The 13,921-nt window shown below is 38.9% G+C and overlaps 1 protein-coding gene across 1 annotated transcript in view; it reads left to right on the forward strand.

Annotated features, from left to right (window-relative positions):
• The window catches only part of NUS1 (NUS1 dehydrodolichyl diphosphate synthase subunit), a 29,857-nt gene extending 16,548 nt beyond the window's left edge, over positions 1–13,309 (forward strand). The window contains exons 4-5 of the mRNA XM_045798547.2: positions 5,521–5,620; positions 10,509–13,309. Of these exons, the coding sequence (XP_045654503.1) occupies positions 5,521–5,620; positions 10,509–10,599 (191 nt within the window). The 3' untranslated portion in view covers positions 10,600–13,309. The remainder of the gene's footprint in view (positions 1–5,520; positions 5,621–10,508) is intronic.
• Positions 13,310–13,921: the final 612 nt, after the last annotated feature.

A 13,921-nucleotide genomic window follows, 5' to 3' on the forward strand; every position in this document is an offset into this window, starting at 1 on the left:
GAGTCCATGTTTGGTTCTCCAGGTTTAAAGGCTCCGTCCCACAAGACTGCGCCCGCTTCAGATGCCAGGTGCAGTTCTCAGCCACCTGTACTGGCCACCTGTGCAGGCCACCTGATCAGCTGCCTATAAATAGGGGGTTCCCATGATTCTCTCCTAAGATCTGCTCATTTGCTAGAATGGCTCACAGACCTCAGGAGGGAACTTTACTTCTGTTTACCAGTTGATTGGAAAGGCTCCAGCTCAGGAGTGGTCCAGGGTAAGAGAGTCTAAGGCAAGGTCTCGGCAGGGGCGGGTGCAGTCATCTTCCGTGCCTTCTCTGGGCGAGTCATCCTCTCAGCGCCTCATTGTGTTCACCAACCTGGAAGCTTTCAGAACTCTGTCTTTTAGGGGTTTTTATGGAGGTGCCTTTATGTTAGCCTGATTGATTAAATCAGTGCCTATTAGGGTTTGAACTCCGTCTCTGCTTCTTTTCCCCTCCCTACCTGGAGGTTGGAAGGGAGGGCTGAAAGTTTCAACCTTCTTTTTTTTTTTTTTAAAGATTTTATTATTTATTCGACAGAGTTAGAGACAGCTAGCGAGAGAGGGAACACAAGCAGGGGGAGTGGGAGAGGAAGAAGCAGGCTCATAGCAGAGGAGCCTGATGTGGGGCTCGATCCCAGAACGCCGGGGTCACGCCCTGAGCCAAAGGCAGACGCTTAACTGCTGTGCCACCCAGGAACCCCTGAAAGTTTCAACCTTCTATTCATGTGATTGGTTTCTCTGGCAACTGGCTCCCGTCCTAAAGCTGTGTATAGGTCTAGAGGCCCACCAAGAGTCATCATTAACATAAACTCCGGTATGGTGGAAGGGGGCTTATTATGAAAAATACTCCTCTCACTCCTATCATTCAGGAAATTGTGAGGATTTTAGGAACTCTGTGCCAGGAACCTGGACAGGGACCAAATATATATTCTTTATTATATTACAATATCATACTCCTCTCACTGTGTCTTTTTAGTTTGACCTCTCTGTTAAGTTTGAATTTAACAGCTATTTAGGAGGCATTCCCAGAAAATATTCTTATTCATCGCTCTATTTTTAGTATTCTTTCTATTATGTGATACCAGATATATTCACTATATTTTTCATGTTGTACCAAGTGTAACATTATATGTTTTTTTTCCCTTTATTTATAAAAAAGTCTTTAATTTGCTTATTCTCTCTGGAGCCCCCTAGGAACTTTTTGCCTTAACTTTATGGTCCTTCTTCTTACTGGCATTATCCTTGGTCCTTTTGAAGAAAGGCAGTACTTTAGAGTTCATGTCCATTGGTAGCTTCTGTAGTCATACAATTTTAGACATATATTTTCTGTTCATTCACATAGAGTTTCCATTTACCTTACTCATTAATCATGCATTTTCTAACTCATTCATTTATTTGACTCTCCATTCTTTTTTTTTTCATTTTCTTTTCTTTTTTTTAATAATATTTTTTTATTATATTATGTTAGTCACCATACAGTACATCCCTAGTTTTTGATGTAAGGTTCCATGATTCATTACTTGCGTATAACACCCAGTGCTCCATGCAATACGTGCCCTCCTTAATACCCATCACCAGCTTATACCATTCCCCTACCCCCCTCCCCTCTGAAGCCCTCAGTTTGTTTCCCAGAGTCCATAGTCTCTGGCCATGTGGTCTCAACTAACTCCTGATTTTCACTGACTACTCACTTCTTCCCCTACTCTACTATCCTCTTCTCTCTTATTGCCTGTTGTGTTCAGTATTCAGGCTGAATGAATAGACTTAAAATAGACCATTGTAGGGGTTATTGTAGGTTATTGGAGTGTTGACTGTTTCCTGGATTCTGTAAGGCCTCAACCAGAGAGTAATTTATGAGGGTGTTCTGAAAAGGATGCAGGGACCAAAGGTGGTCCTTCAGGTAGCCTGTGGAGACGTGCTAAAGTGTTGAGGCCATGTTTTGTCTTCAGGGGTAGTAAATCCACAATAAGTGAAAATGTACACAGTCCATAAGTTAACTTACTAATCCAACAGAAGCAAACCCTCTGACTCCTGTCACCCCAGAAGTTCTCTTGTGACTGCAGTTAATCACCATTCCTACTCCAGCACAAGGCAACTACGTATCTACTTTTTGACTATATTTTTGTCTTTTCTAGAAATTATATATAAATGGAATCATATATAGAATTTAATGTCTTGCTTTGTTTCTTTGGCATATTATTAAGGTTCATCACGTTGCATGTATTAGTAGTTCATTACTTTTTGTTGGTGAATAGTATTCAGTTTTATGATTGTACATTTTGTCGATCCGCTGATCAGTTGATGTACATTAGGTTTGTTTGAATAATGCTTGTGACCATTCACATACAAGTCTTTGTGCAGACATGTTGTCCTTTCTTTGGTACATAGCTAATAGTGGAGTTGCTAGATTGTGCAGTGAGTGAATGTTTAACGTTTAAGAAATTGCCAAACTATTTTCCAAAGAGGCTATCCTATTTTTACATTCCACCAGCAACGTAGAGGAGTCTAGATTCTTCAAATTCTTACCAGGGCTTAGTATTGTCAGTTGTGTGTGTGTGTGTGTGTGTGTGTGTGTGTGTGTGTGTGTGTGTGTGTGTTTAATTTTAACCATTCTAGGGGGTGTGTAATAGTATCTCATTGTGGTTTTAATTAACATTTTCCTAATGACTAATGACATTGAACTTTTTTCATGTGCTAATTTGTCATCTGTATCTTCTTTGGTGAAGAATCTGTTCAAAACATTCTGCCTATTTTTAATGGGTAGTTTGTTGCCTTATTGAGTTTTAAGAGGTCTTTATATATTTTGGTACACATCTTTTTTCAGTAGTAAGGTATGATTTATGAATGAATACTTCCTCACAATCCATGGCTTACTTTTTTTTCTTAATAGTTCTTTTAAAGTGTTTAATCTTTAAGAAATCCAATTTATCATTTTTTTTCCTTTTCTGGATCACACATTTGGTGTCATATTTAAGAAATCTTTGCCTAACCCAGAGTCACAGTTCTTTTCTTCTAGATTTTTATCACTTTGGCTGTTAAGTTTAAATCTGTAATCCACTTCAACTTAGTTTTTGTGAATGATGTGAGGTAAACCAAAGCAATTGTTCTTCTACCACCATTTTTTTTCTCTCTTGAGTTACTGTGACTCCTCTGTTGAAACTCAGTTTACCATAAATCCTTGAGTTTATTTCTGTACTTCTTATTCTGTTCCATTGGACTGTATTGTCTGTCCTTCAAATGCCACACTATCTTGATTACTGAAGCACCTACTATGGTAAGCTTTGGCGTCATGTAGGGTAAGTCTTTCAACTTTGATTTTCTTTTTCAGAGTTAAACAACTTTGGCTACTTTCATTTTCATGTAAATTTGTTGGTTTTTTAATATTGATTTTGTATCTTGCCACCTTGCTGAAATTCATTTAATAGTTCTGGTAGTTCATTTTACAGAGGCTTAAGATTTTTTAAATACAAGAACATGTTTTCTGTGTATAAAGATAACAACTGCTATCTCTGCTCAAATTTTCTATTTTTAATTTTATTTTTTAGTCTGACTGCCTGTGTCTGTCTAGTTTTATGTGTCAGACAATGATATGCACACTGATTGTGCTCAAACCCTGAAGTTTGTAAGGCTTCCTTGGTCTCTGTGTGATGTGAGAGTGCATTCAGAGTTGCCACCAGTTCTCAAGTCTTCTTGGCTGTTCCTTTTCAGTGGGCTTTCTTGCTGCCCTCTTCCCTTGCCCTCTTTCCTTCTTTGCATGTGTGGAGTTCCCTGGTCAGCCATGGATGTGTGGAGAGCTAATCTCAGCCCTTGTTTCTGGGATCTTCCTGGTAAATTTCTGACCATTACACTGCTTGTCCTCACTGGGACTACAGCATCAGGCTAACAGGCTGTGGATTTTCCTCATTTGTTCACTTTTGAGTTTGCCGCTCTTAGCTGGCAAAACCCTGCGTTTTCATCACTGCCCCCTCTCTCTGGCCCCAAATCTCCAGTTCCAAATTGAGTCCATATCTTTTGGCTACAAGCAGCAAATCTGCTAGTTTTGCTCTCAGCTTCATGCTGGTAAAACTGTAGTTCTCCGTTTGTTTGGGGGTAGAGGCATGGGGTAACAGGACTATTCCCAGGCAGGAGAGACAAAGACCCTTACCACTGTTCTTACCTGAACCTCTGTCTGGTGTTTCATCTTTTTTTCTCTCTTGTTATTAAAAGAATAACTGTCTGCTGCTGGCCAGTATCCAGTGCCCTTAAATGTTTGGTTTTGTCCAGTTTAATATGTGTTTCTTTGTGGGGAGTATTCATCACCTTCACACCACCATTAGCGAGAAGTTCCTTCTTGCCATTTTTGATTGATTGATTGACTGATTGATTTTAACTAAAGAGAATTTGCTTTTTACCAGGCCGAGGAATATATTTTCTTTCCTTTTTTTTTTTTTTTTAAAGATTTTATTTATTTGACAGAGATAGAGACAGCCAGCGAGAGAGGGAACACAAGCAGGGGGAGTGGGAGAGGAAGAAGCAGGCTCATAGCAGAGGAGCCTGATGTGGGGCTCGATCCCATAACGCCGGGATCACGCCCTGAGCCGAAGGCAGACGCTCAACTGCTGTGCCACCCAGGCGCCCCCGAGGAATATATTTTCTTCTTAGTCTCCTTACTTTACCAGTGTGGACTTTAAAGAGACTTTGTTATGGAAATAATTCTTTATTTCTGCTGGATGGGCCTGTCTAATCTAGTCTCCTTATTTAACAAATTGAAAGAACTAAGCCCTGGGGAGGTTGTGTGACCAAAAGTTAGTGGCAAAACTGAAGTTATTAGAAACTGTTAGGGCCTGGGTCTCTTGGATTATAGCATCTTTTGTGTTCTACCAGTGACTATTTTAATATTTATTTTACTTTATTTTTTAAGTAGTTGCACTATCCTTATCCCGTCTTTTTCTCAAACCAGGTCTTGTATGGAAACCAGTTTGTGAGACCAAATGGCCATGCCTTTGTTGAGGCAGGTATATGGTGTTTTCCCTCCCTAGGCAGGGACTCTGGAGAAAACATTTATACTGGATAGCTAGGAGTTGGTCTTTCTAGGTCCTTAGCTATAAAACGAGGGGTATTGGGGAAGGGAGGATAGTAGTTACTTTTATAGTTCCTTTTCATCTCTGAAGTTATATGATTCTATGAACATAGTGATTCTATAAGCATTTGTGCTCCTAAAGCAGTGTGGTTCCCAGGATGCCAGGAGAACTCTTATGTTGAAAGGGTTTAGAATGGGAGTGGGCGCCCTTCTTATCGGGTAATCAGTTAAATGGTCTTTAGAAAAACGTTGACATATGGAAATAACACAGATATCTTAAAGTATATGTTGGGCAGTGAGGTGGGGGTTGGAAACATACAGATGAACCTTCTGAAGGAAACATACTCAGAGCTTAAAAAGCCAATTTGATTAAAAGATTTTGCCCTTGGTCATTTTATTTGTAAGTAATGCATGTTAAATTCCTGTGTATTTCTTTTAAGGTTCAGCTGGTTTTCCTGATCCTGATTTAGTATTGAAGTTTGGTCCTGTGGACAGCACGTTAGGCTTTCTTCCCTGGCACATCAGATTGACTGAGATTATGTAAGTAATTAAAGTGTACTGACTTTGGTTCAATTCAAGTGTTTCTCGAGCCTAGCACTGTACTAGGTATGGTGAGAATTCCCAAAGACTAAAGAGTACTGGTCCTTTCCCTCAGGTATTTCACAGTATCAGTGGTAAGATAAAGACATATATAAATGACTCAGACACAAGAGAGTATGGTTGTACAAGTATTTGACATTGATACAGATTGTCATAGGAGACCAGAAGTGAGGGATACCTCTGGGGGCCAGAGTTGTTGGTTTTGCAAAAAAGATGTGACTTGCTCTGGGGCATGTAAAATGGATAGCATTTTTATAATTAGAGAAAAAAGTAAGTGTAGGGGATGATGGACAGGGAAAGAAAGAAGATCTGGGAGGTGAGGAATGAATATCTCATTTTTTTTAAATGATTTTTTATTATGTTAGTCACCATACAGTACATCCCTGGTTTTTGATGTAAAGTTCGACGTTTCATTAGTTCCATATAACACCCAGTGCACCATGCAATACGTGCCCTCCTTACTACCCATCACTAGCCTATCCCATTCCCCCACCCCCCACCCCTCTGAAACCCTCAGTTTGTTTCTCAGAGTCTATAGTCTCTCATGCTTCGTTCCCCTTTCTGATTACCCTCCCTTTCTTTATCCCTTTCTTGCCCTACCGATCTTCCTAGTTCTTGTGTTCCATAGATGAGAGAAATCATATGATAATTGTCTTTCTCTGCTTGACTTATTTCACTTAGCATTATCTCCTCCAGTGCCGTCCATGTTGTAGCAAATGTTGAGAACTCGTTCTTTCTGATAGCTGAGTAATATTCCATTGTATATATGGAACACAACTTCTTAATCCAGTCATCTGTTGAAGGGCATCTCGGCTCCTTCCACGATTTAGCTATTGTGGACAATGCTGCTATGAACATTGGGGTGCATATGGCCCTTCTCTTCACTACGTCTGTATCTTTGGGGTAAATACCCAGTAGTACAATGGCTGGATCATAGGGTAGCTCAATTTTTAACTTTTTAAGGGACCTCCACACTGTTTTCCAGAGTGGCTGTACCAACTTGCATTCCCACCAACAATGTAGGAGGGATCCCCTTTCTCCACATCCTCTCCAACCTTTGTTGTTTCTTGCCTTGTCAATTTTTGCCATTCTAACTGGCGTAAGGTGGTATCTCAGTGTGGTTTTGTTTTTTTTTTTTAAGATTTTATTTATTTATTGGACAGAAATAGACAGCCAGTGAGAGAGGGAACACAAGCAGGGGGAGTGGGAGAGGAAGAAGCAGGCTCATAGCAGAAGAGCCTGATGTGGGGCTCGATCCCATAAAGCCGGGTTCACGCCCTGAGCCGAAGGCAGACGCTTAACCGCTGTGCCACCCAGGCGCCCCCTCAGTGTGGTTTTGATTTGAATTTCCCTGATGGCTAATGATTTTGAACATTTTTTCATGTGTCTGTTAGCCATTTGTATGTCATCATTGGAAAGGTGTCTGTTCATATCTTCTGCCCATTTTATGATTTGTTTATTTGTTTCTCGTGCATTGAGTTTGAGAAGTTCTTTGTAGATCTTGGATACCAGTCTTTTATCTGTAGTATCATTTGCAAATATATTCTCCCATTCCGTGGGCTGCCTCTTAGTTTTTTTGACTGTTTCCTTGGCTGTGCAGAAGCTTTTTATCTTGATGAAGTCCCACAACTTCATTTTATCTTTTGTTTCTCTTGCCTTTGGGGATGTGTCATGAAAAAGGTTGCTTTGGCCGATGTCGTAGAGGTTGCTGCCTATGTTCTCCTCTAGAATTTTGATGGATTCCTGTCTTACATCGAGGTCTTTCATCCATTTGGAGTTTATCTTTGTGTATGGTGTGAGAGAGTGGTCAAGTTTCTTTGTTTTGCATGTAGCTGTCCAGTTTTCCCAGCACCATTTATTGAAGAGACTTTTTTCCACCAGATGTTTTTTCCTGCTTTATCAAAGATTGGTTGCCCAAAGAGCCGAGGGTCCATTTCTGGGCTCTCTATTCTGTTCCATTGGTCTATGTGTCTGTTTTTGTGCCAGTACCATGCTGTCTTTGTGATCACAGCTTTGTAGTACAGCTCGAAATCCGGCATTGTGATGCCCCCAGCTTTGTTTTTCCTTTTCAACAATTTCTTGGCGATTTGGGGCCTTTTGTGGTTCTGAATATCTCATTTTTAAGAAATAGTGAGGGAACTGGCCATACCAGAGCAGAGACTTAGCATTATAGCATTAGATGGAACAGTGTGGGTGTTATGGGGGGAACCCTCGTGTGCAGTCAAAAGTGTGCATATAACTTGACTCCCCAAAAACTTAACTACTAATAGCCTACTTTTGGCTAGAAGCCTAACTGAATAGCAATTAATACAATTTTGTGTGTTGTATGTATTATATACTGTATTTTTACAATAAAGTCAGCTGGAGAAAAGAATGTTATTAAGAAAATTATAGTGAAGAGAAAATACACTTATAGTACTATACTGCATTTATCGAAAAATATCTGGGTGTAAGTGGACCCATGCAGTTCAAACCCATGTTGTTCAAGGGTGACCTCTGTAAGGTGAAAACAGATAATTTGGGAGTATTGATTCTGGGCAGGCTTTTAAATACCAGCAGAAAGAATATGTATAACAGTTTAGACAGGAAGTAGGAAACACCGAGCCTGTGTACTAGAGTAGATTGGATTTGGGAAAGGATGAGGTAAAGAGACAAGTGAAAAGGCCGTACCTGTGATTTAGGGGTTCATACAGTGATGAGAATGAAATTGCTTATTTAGAACAGAGTTGGCCAAACTTTTTGTATGAAGCGCTAGGTGGTAACTGTTTTCAGGTAACTATGTGGGCCGTACAGTCTCAAAACTACTCCTCTCTGTTGCAGCCACTCAACATGGGTAGTGTAGCTAAGCGGCCAAAGACGGTCCGTAAACAAATGTGTGTGACTGTTGCAATACAGCAGTATTCACAAAAACAGGTGGCAGGCTCGTGGGCTGTATTTGCTGACCCCTGATTTGATTTGATTTGATTTATTTTGTTTTAAAGATTTTATTTATTTATTTGACAGCGAGAGTACGCACACAAGCACACAAGCAGCGGGAGCAGCAGAGGAGAGGGAGAAGCAGGCTCCCCGCTGAGCAGACTAGAAAGTGAAGAGAACATTGATTTTTGAAGAGAAAATGTTGAATTCAAGGATAAGGTGATTTTGAGACCATAGTCTGTTTAGTGGAAACACTTAGGAGAGCAGATGAAGATGTAGAATAATTGGTCTGTGGATGAGAAGTCAAGGCAAAAGATGGATATTTGGAGATTGATAGTACCTAGGAAGTAGTAATAGTTGAACCTGTGAGAATAGAGGAACTATCTCAAGTGTATGTAGAAGAGCACAGTACCAAGGGGTCTTTTGGGCTTTAAAGAAATGCTTCAAGTTCAGGGGCGGACAGGGAAAAGGTTTGTCAAATCAAAAGGCAGAAAAGAACACATAGCGTGGTAGAGTCAGAAAGAGCTGTAAATCATATGGTCCTACCTCCTTGTTTTATAGGTGAGGAAAAGGGAGAAGAGGCATTGCTCTTATTCTTGCTTGTAAGAAAGTGGAATTAGAACCCGCATCTCCGTACTCCAGGTTTCCGTAGGAGGGGTGTGTGTTTCTCTCGTTTCTTTTTCTCCAGGTGTTTTCTGAGTTTGATTTCACGTGCCTTTTAGGTTGGGCTCCAAGAAAGGTAGCAGTGATCTGTGGTGAGGTTGAACGTATCACTGCAGTAGAGTGAATAGGATAAAAGATTGAGGGCAGAGGTTATTCAGAAATAAGGAAATGGAGGGAAAGGAGACTTCTTTCAGAATTTTGGGCATTTAAAGGAAAGGAAAAAATTATAAGTCAATTGTATTTCAGTAAAGCTAGGGAGGGGAAAAGGAAGGATAAAGAAAGCATAGCTATGAGTACCACAGGGTCAGGCCAGGAGTTCATTCATGGTAGGTTTGCTCAGTCTTTTTTTTGTGGTGCGTGTGACTGGAACTCTGAATGTGGCTTGTACTCTGACGACCAGGTGTTTGGCTCTGGTACAGTTTGGAATTTCCAAAGCCTCATAATAAAGCTGTATAAATTAGAGAATTGTTTGTGTTAATTATTGAAAATTATATTAAGTTTTTAAAATACTTGAAGGGGAACCCTCTGGCTGTACGTTCATGCTGCCTTTAAAGTGTTTGTTGTCACATGACACTGTAATTGCCTCCTCAAGCAATTAGAACTGGCAGAGATAAATATTCATTCATTGGTTGCTCACCACATGGCTTTAACATACAGTCGTAGGAGGGTGCTGTGCTCTTCTGCCAGGGCTAAGCCTGGCTTTCATAGACCGTTCAAGTAGTACTGGCTTTACTCTGACAGAAAAGAGTTTGTGTGGTTTTTTTTTTTTTTTTTTTTTTTTTTTTAGATTTTATTTATGTATTAGAGAGAGAGAGCATGAGCAAGGAGAGAGGGGCAGAAGGAGAAGTAGACTCTCAGCGGGGCTTGATCCCAGGACTCCGGGATCGTGACCTGAGCCACCCTGGTGCCCGCCAGAAAGGAGTTCTTAAAATGAATTTGAGTGAGATTCTTTATAAATAGAGCTCCAGTTTTGTATTAATTAAGACTTAGGCTTTAATATAGGTGCTGAATCTCTATGTCACTACAGGTTGCTCTTCCCTCTTTATGGAAAGAAAAAGAGATCGTCTTTTACTTAGACTGTTTCACAGTGAGTTTAGCAGTCATTTAATAGAAAAGGTTTGACCTACTCCATGCTTATAATTTACTTTCTTCTGTTCGTAACCTCTTTTGGGTTATTATCCTTCTGGTTCCCCCTCCAAATCACAGCATATCGTTTAATTGCCTTTTTTCCTCTGTGCTTTCTTTTCAGCTCTTTGCCTTCCCACCTGAACATCAGTTATGAGGACTTTTTCTCTGCCCTTCGTCAATATGCAGCCTGTGAACAGCGTCTGGGAAAGTAGTGATCCCTGGTTGTGTAATTTGATTTCAGGCTTTTGGAGAAAAGGACCCAAGTGACTCTGATGTTTACAAAGCGCCTATGAAACCCTGTACACACCTAGTTCATAATCCTCATAATTTATCAACAAACACAAAAAAGTGTCTTACTTGAGAGTAAGAGTATGTGTGAGTATGAGTGCGTGCGTGCGTGTGTGTGTGTCTGTGTGTGTGGAAATAAATTTATAAATGGGGGAAGTATTGGAGAAGGAAAGACGTGGGCCTGCAGTTTAAAAATAGCAGCAATGTTTTAGAAGTTGAAATTTCAGATTTCAAGGTTTCAGCCTCCACTACTTCCCTGTTTTTGTGGGGAGCAGAGGGGGTGACTAGAGCTATTTGGTTGTTTTGGGGGGAAGGGAATAATTTTTGTTCAGTCTTTCCTAGTGACCAAATTTAATTTTTAAGAATAATATATTGACTTATTAAATGGAACTGTTTTGCGTTTGAGGGATCTCCACAGGAATGGAGTTCTGTGATGGTCACATGTTAAAAGCTTAATCAGCTTTGGAGCAGAGGGCATACCTATGTTCGGATATCCGTCCATTTCCATCTCATTGTAGTTGAACAGTGTGACTTGCGAGTGTTGCTCTGGTGTCTGTGTTCTGGATTGTGAAGATCATCTGAAAAAGAACTCTCACTACATTGCAATGCAGAATTTAAAAAATTTAAATACTATATCAGTCAAAAAAAGGTGAAAAGGTGATAATCTTAAAAGTGAAGCTGGAAAATACCCTAAAATAGGAAAGAAAGTGATTTCCTTTTTTGTTTGGTGGGCAGTGTGTGCCCAAAGTTGGTTTAAAAAATATTTCCATTAACTATTTTTATTTAAAATAAGCACTCGAGGGACGTTATCAAGGCAGCTCTTCAGAAGTAGTAACCTGTTCCTCTTTGGAATAGCACATTTTGGGCCATGTTAGTACCCAGGATTTTTACTCATTTTACTCAGTAAATCCGGACGGTGACTTTGCCTAAAAGATCTTTAAGTAAGATTGAGGCCTGTGTGGGTAATAAAATATCACCAAAGTCTACAAAAGTAATTAAAATTAATTTTACATGTTCTCTTTCATGACAGAGAATAGCACTGGTTCTGTTATTTTTTAAATGAATAAATGATTTTTCGATAGGTATTTAATATTTCTTCCCTCATTGCTGATCTTTGGACAGAAACCATTCTTTATATTTGATGGACTGTTTTCAGAAAAATCTTAAGTGTAAAATAGTTGTCTAAAACTGTATGTTTAGAATGGAGTAGCTTAAATACCAGGACTCAGAAGTCTGAAAAATAGCAAAGAACACTGGGTTTGGAAAGTGAGGTCTGAAGTTGCTTGTCATATTCTGAAGCTATGAAGAATAAATGTTTCCACTTTGGATTACAAAACCCCATTCATGATTTTTAAAAATTACACTTGAAATAAAACGATTAAACTAAATTTTGGTCCATTGACATTACTTTGCACTTCATAGTCCTTTGTACATTGTAAGACTTTTTTTTTTTTTAAGTCTTAATTTATTGCTGAAAGTTTTGTGTGAAACTGTAGCACATCTCTGAACTTTACTAGACCATTTCTGATTTCTGTCCCCCGTACTGTGATCCGTGTTCTATTGAGGCTTTTTTGCCTTAGTTTGGGACTGAATTTATGTCTTTTATAAACACGATATGTGTCTTTTATAAACATTCTGGAATATGTATGGCTTTAATGAATTAAATTTAATGGGCCTGATTGAAGTGAAGGGATTTAATATTTGTTAAAATGAAGTTAGATTACCCACTGGGATATAGCCAAAGCTGCTAAAAGTTTAATGGTTGAGTCTTTACACTTTTCTCCTTCCATTTCATAGCAATGTAGTATTTAGTATTACACATCAAAGTAAATCTATAACCTGTGACCTGAGTCTATTACAGTCCTAGGAAGAGACCCTTAAAGCAAGTTGCTAAGGATTCTGAATTCAGATACAGGCATTTCAGATACTTTTCTTCATGAATTTAACTGCTGGTATCAATCTCCACAACTTGATTGGCATTGGTCATTCTGTAATTCCTGCCAAAATCGTCACGAGTTACGCATCATCAGGGCTCTGCACTCCCAAGAAGAGCTGATAACCTTAAAGAGAACTGTTATTGGTCTTTATGTGCGCTCAAAGTGTTTGTCTTTACATTGTTTCTTCTTGACACTCCCCACAATGGAAAAATCAAATTAAACCGACTGTAAGGATGGCAGCTTGGAGCTTAGCAAACACTTGGAGTGTTTGAATTCCATTCCCAATTCTGGTTGTATTTTGTTTCTTAAAAACTGATTACTGTTATAACGAAGTTTGAAAGCTGCTTTTGATGTGAATAGCAAAATTCTAGTATATTGGGGCTAAGGCTTAAGAATACTTGTCTCTGAGAGAAAGCTGTTATGATGTTGATGAACAGTGCCAAATACACTGTGCGTATCTACAATTTAATCTTTGAATGTCTGTTACTTGATTAGCTCCCTCCTGCGTGATGGTACCCTGCATAGAGTCAAATCCTTGTGATGTTTTGTATGGCTGTAGACTTTGGCAACATGTAAATAATGTGTAAAGCAAGTTTTTATGATTGAGGAATCAAATTTATTGAATTTTATTATTGAAAGTTGAAACAACATGTATGAACAAAAACAATAAAAGAATATACTCTTTTCATGGACTATAGTATTATGTGAATGCTACATTTATTCTAAACATTTAGGGCCTGCAGAAATATACTGAGAAACTCATAAATAGATAGCAATACTGTTTTGGGGGGGTTTTTTGGATGGTATGTTCTTGATTGAAATATATTCTCATTTTTACCAGGTTAAACATTTGTAATCTTAATGGTATTTGCTTCTTGTTAGATAACAGCAAGATAAAATTCAGCTTTGCCATGCTAGAGTTGTCAAAATTCCACAATAAAAATCTAAATTGATTTTTATTGAATATGGAAAGCCAAATTAAAAATGTATATGTGTACTCTTCTAAGAAATTTGACAGTCCTTGTTAAGCTAGAAAATAGAAAGGTAAGAACCCTGGTTTGTCTTACATTGCATAGAATATTCACTTTCTATGTATCTAGTTACAAGACAGTTGACTTCTATGCATAATTTTTATCTGAAATCAGGATTTTCAAAGGGTACATTTTAACTTTGGTTAATAAGAAATGCATTTAACAAAAACTAGGAAGAGTTCAGTATAGTTTGAAATAAAACCCAGGAAATAAGATTAATGTCAGCAGTTGTCCAAGAATCCTACTTGATAGACCATAAACTGTGATAAAATTGGTGG

The sequence above is a fragment of the Ursus americanus genome, chromosome 11 (genome assembly GCF_024610735.1).
Source record: "Ursus americanus isolate L20-20 chromosome 11, mUrsAme1.1.p, whole genome shotgun sequence".
Taxonomy (NCBI): domain Eukaryota; kingdom Metazoa; phylum Chordata; class Mammalia; order Carnivora; family Ursidae; genus Ursus; species Ursus americanus.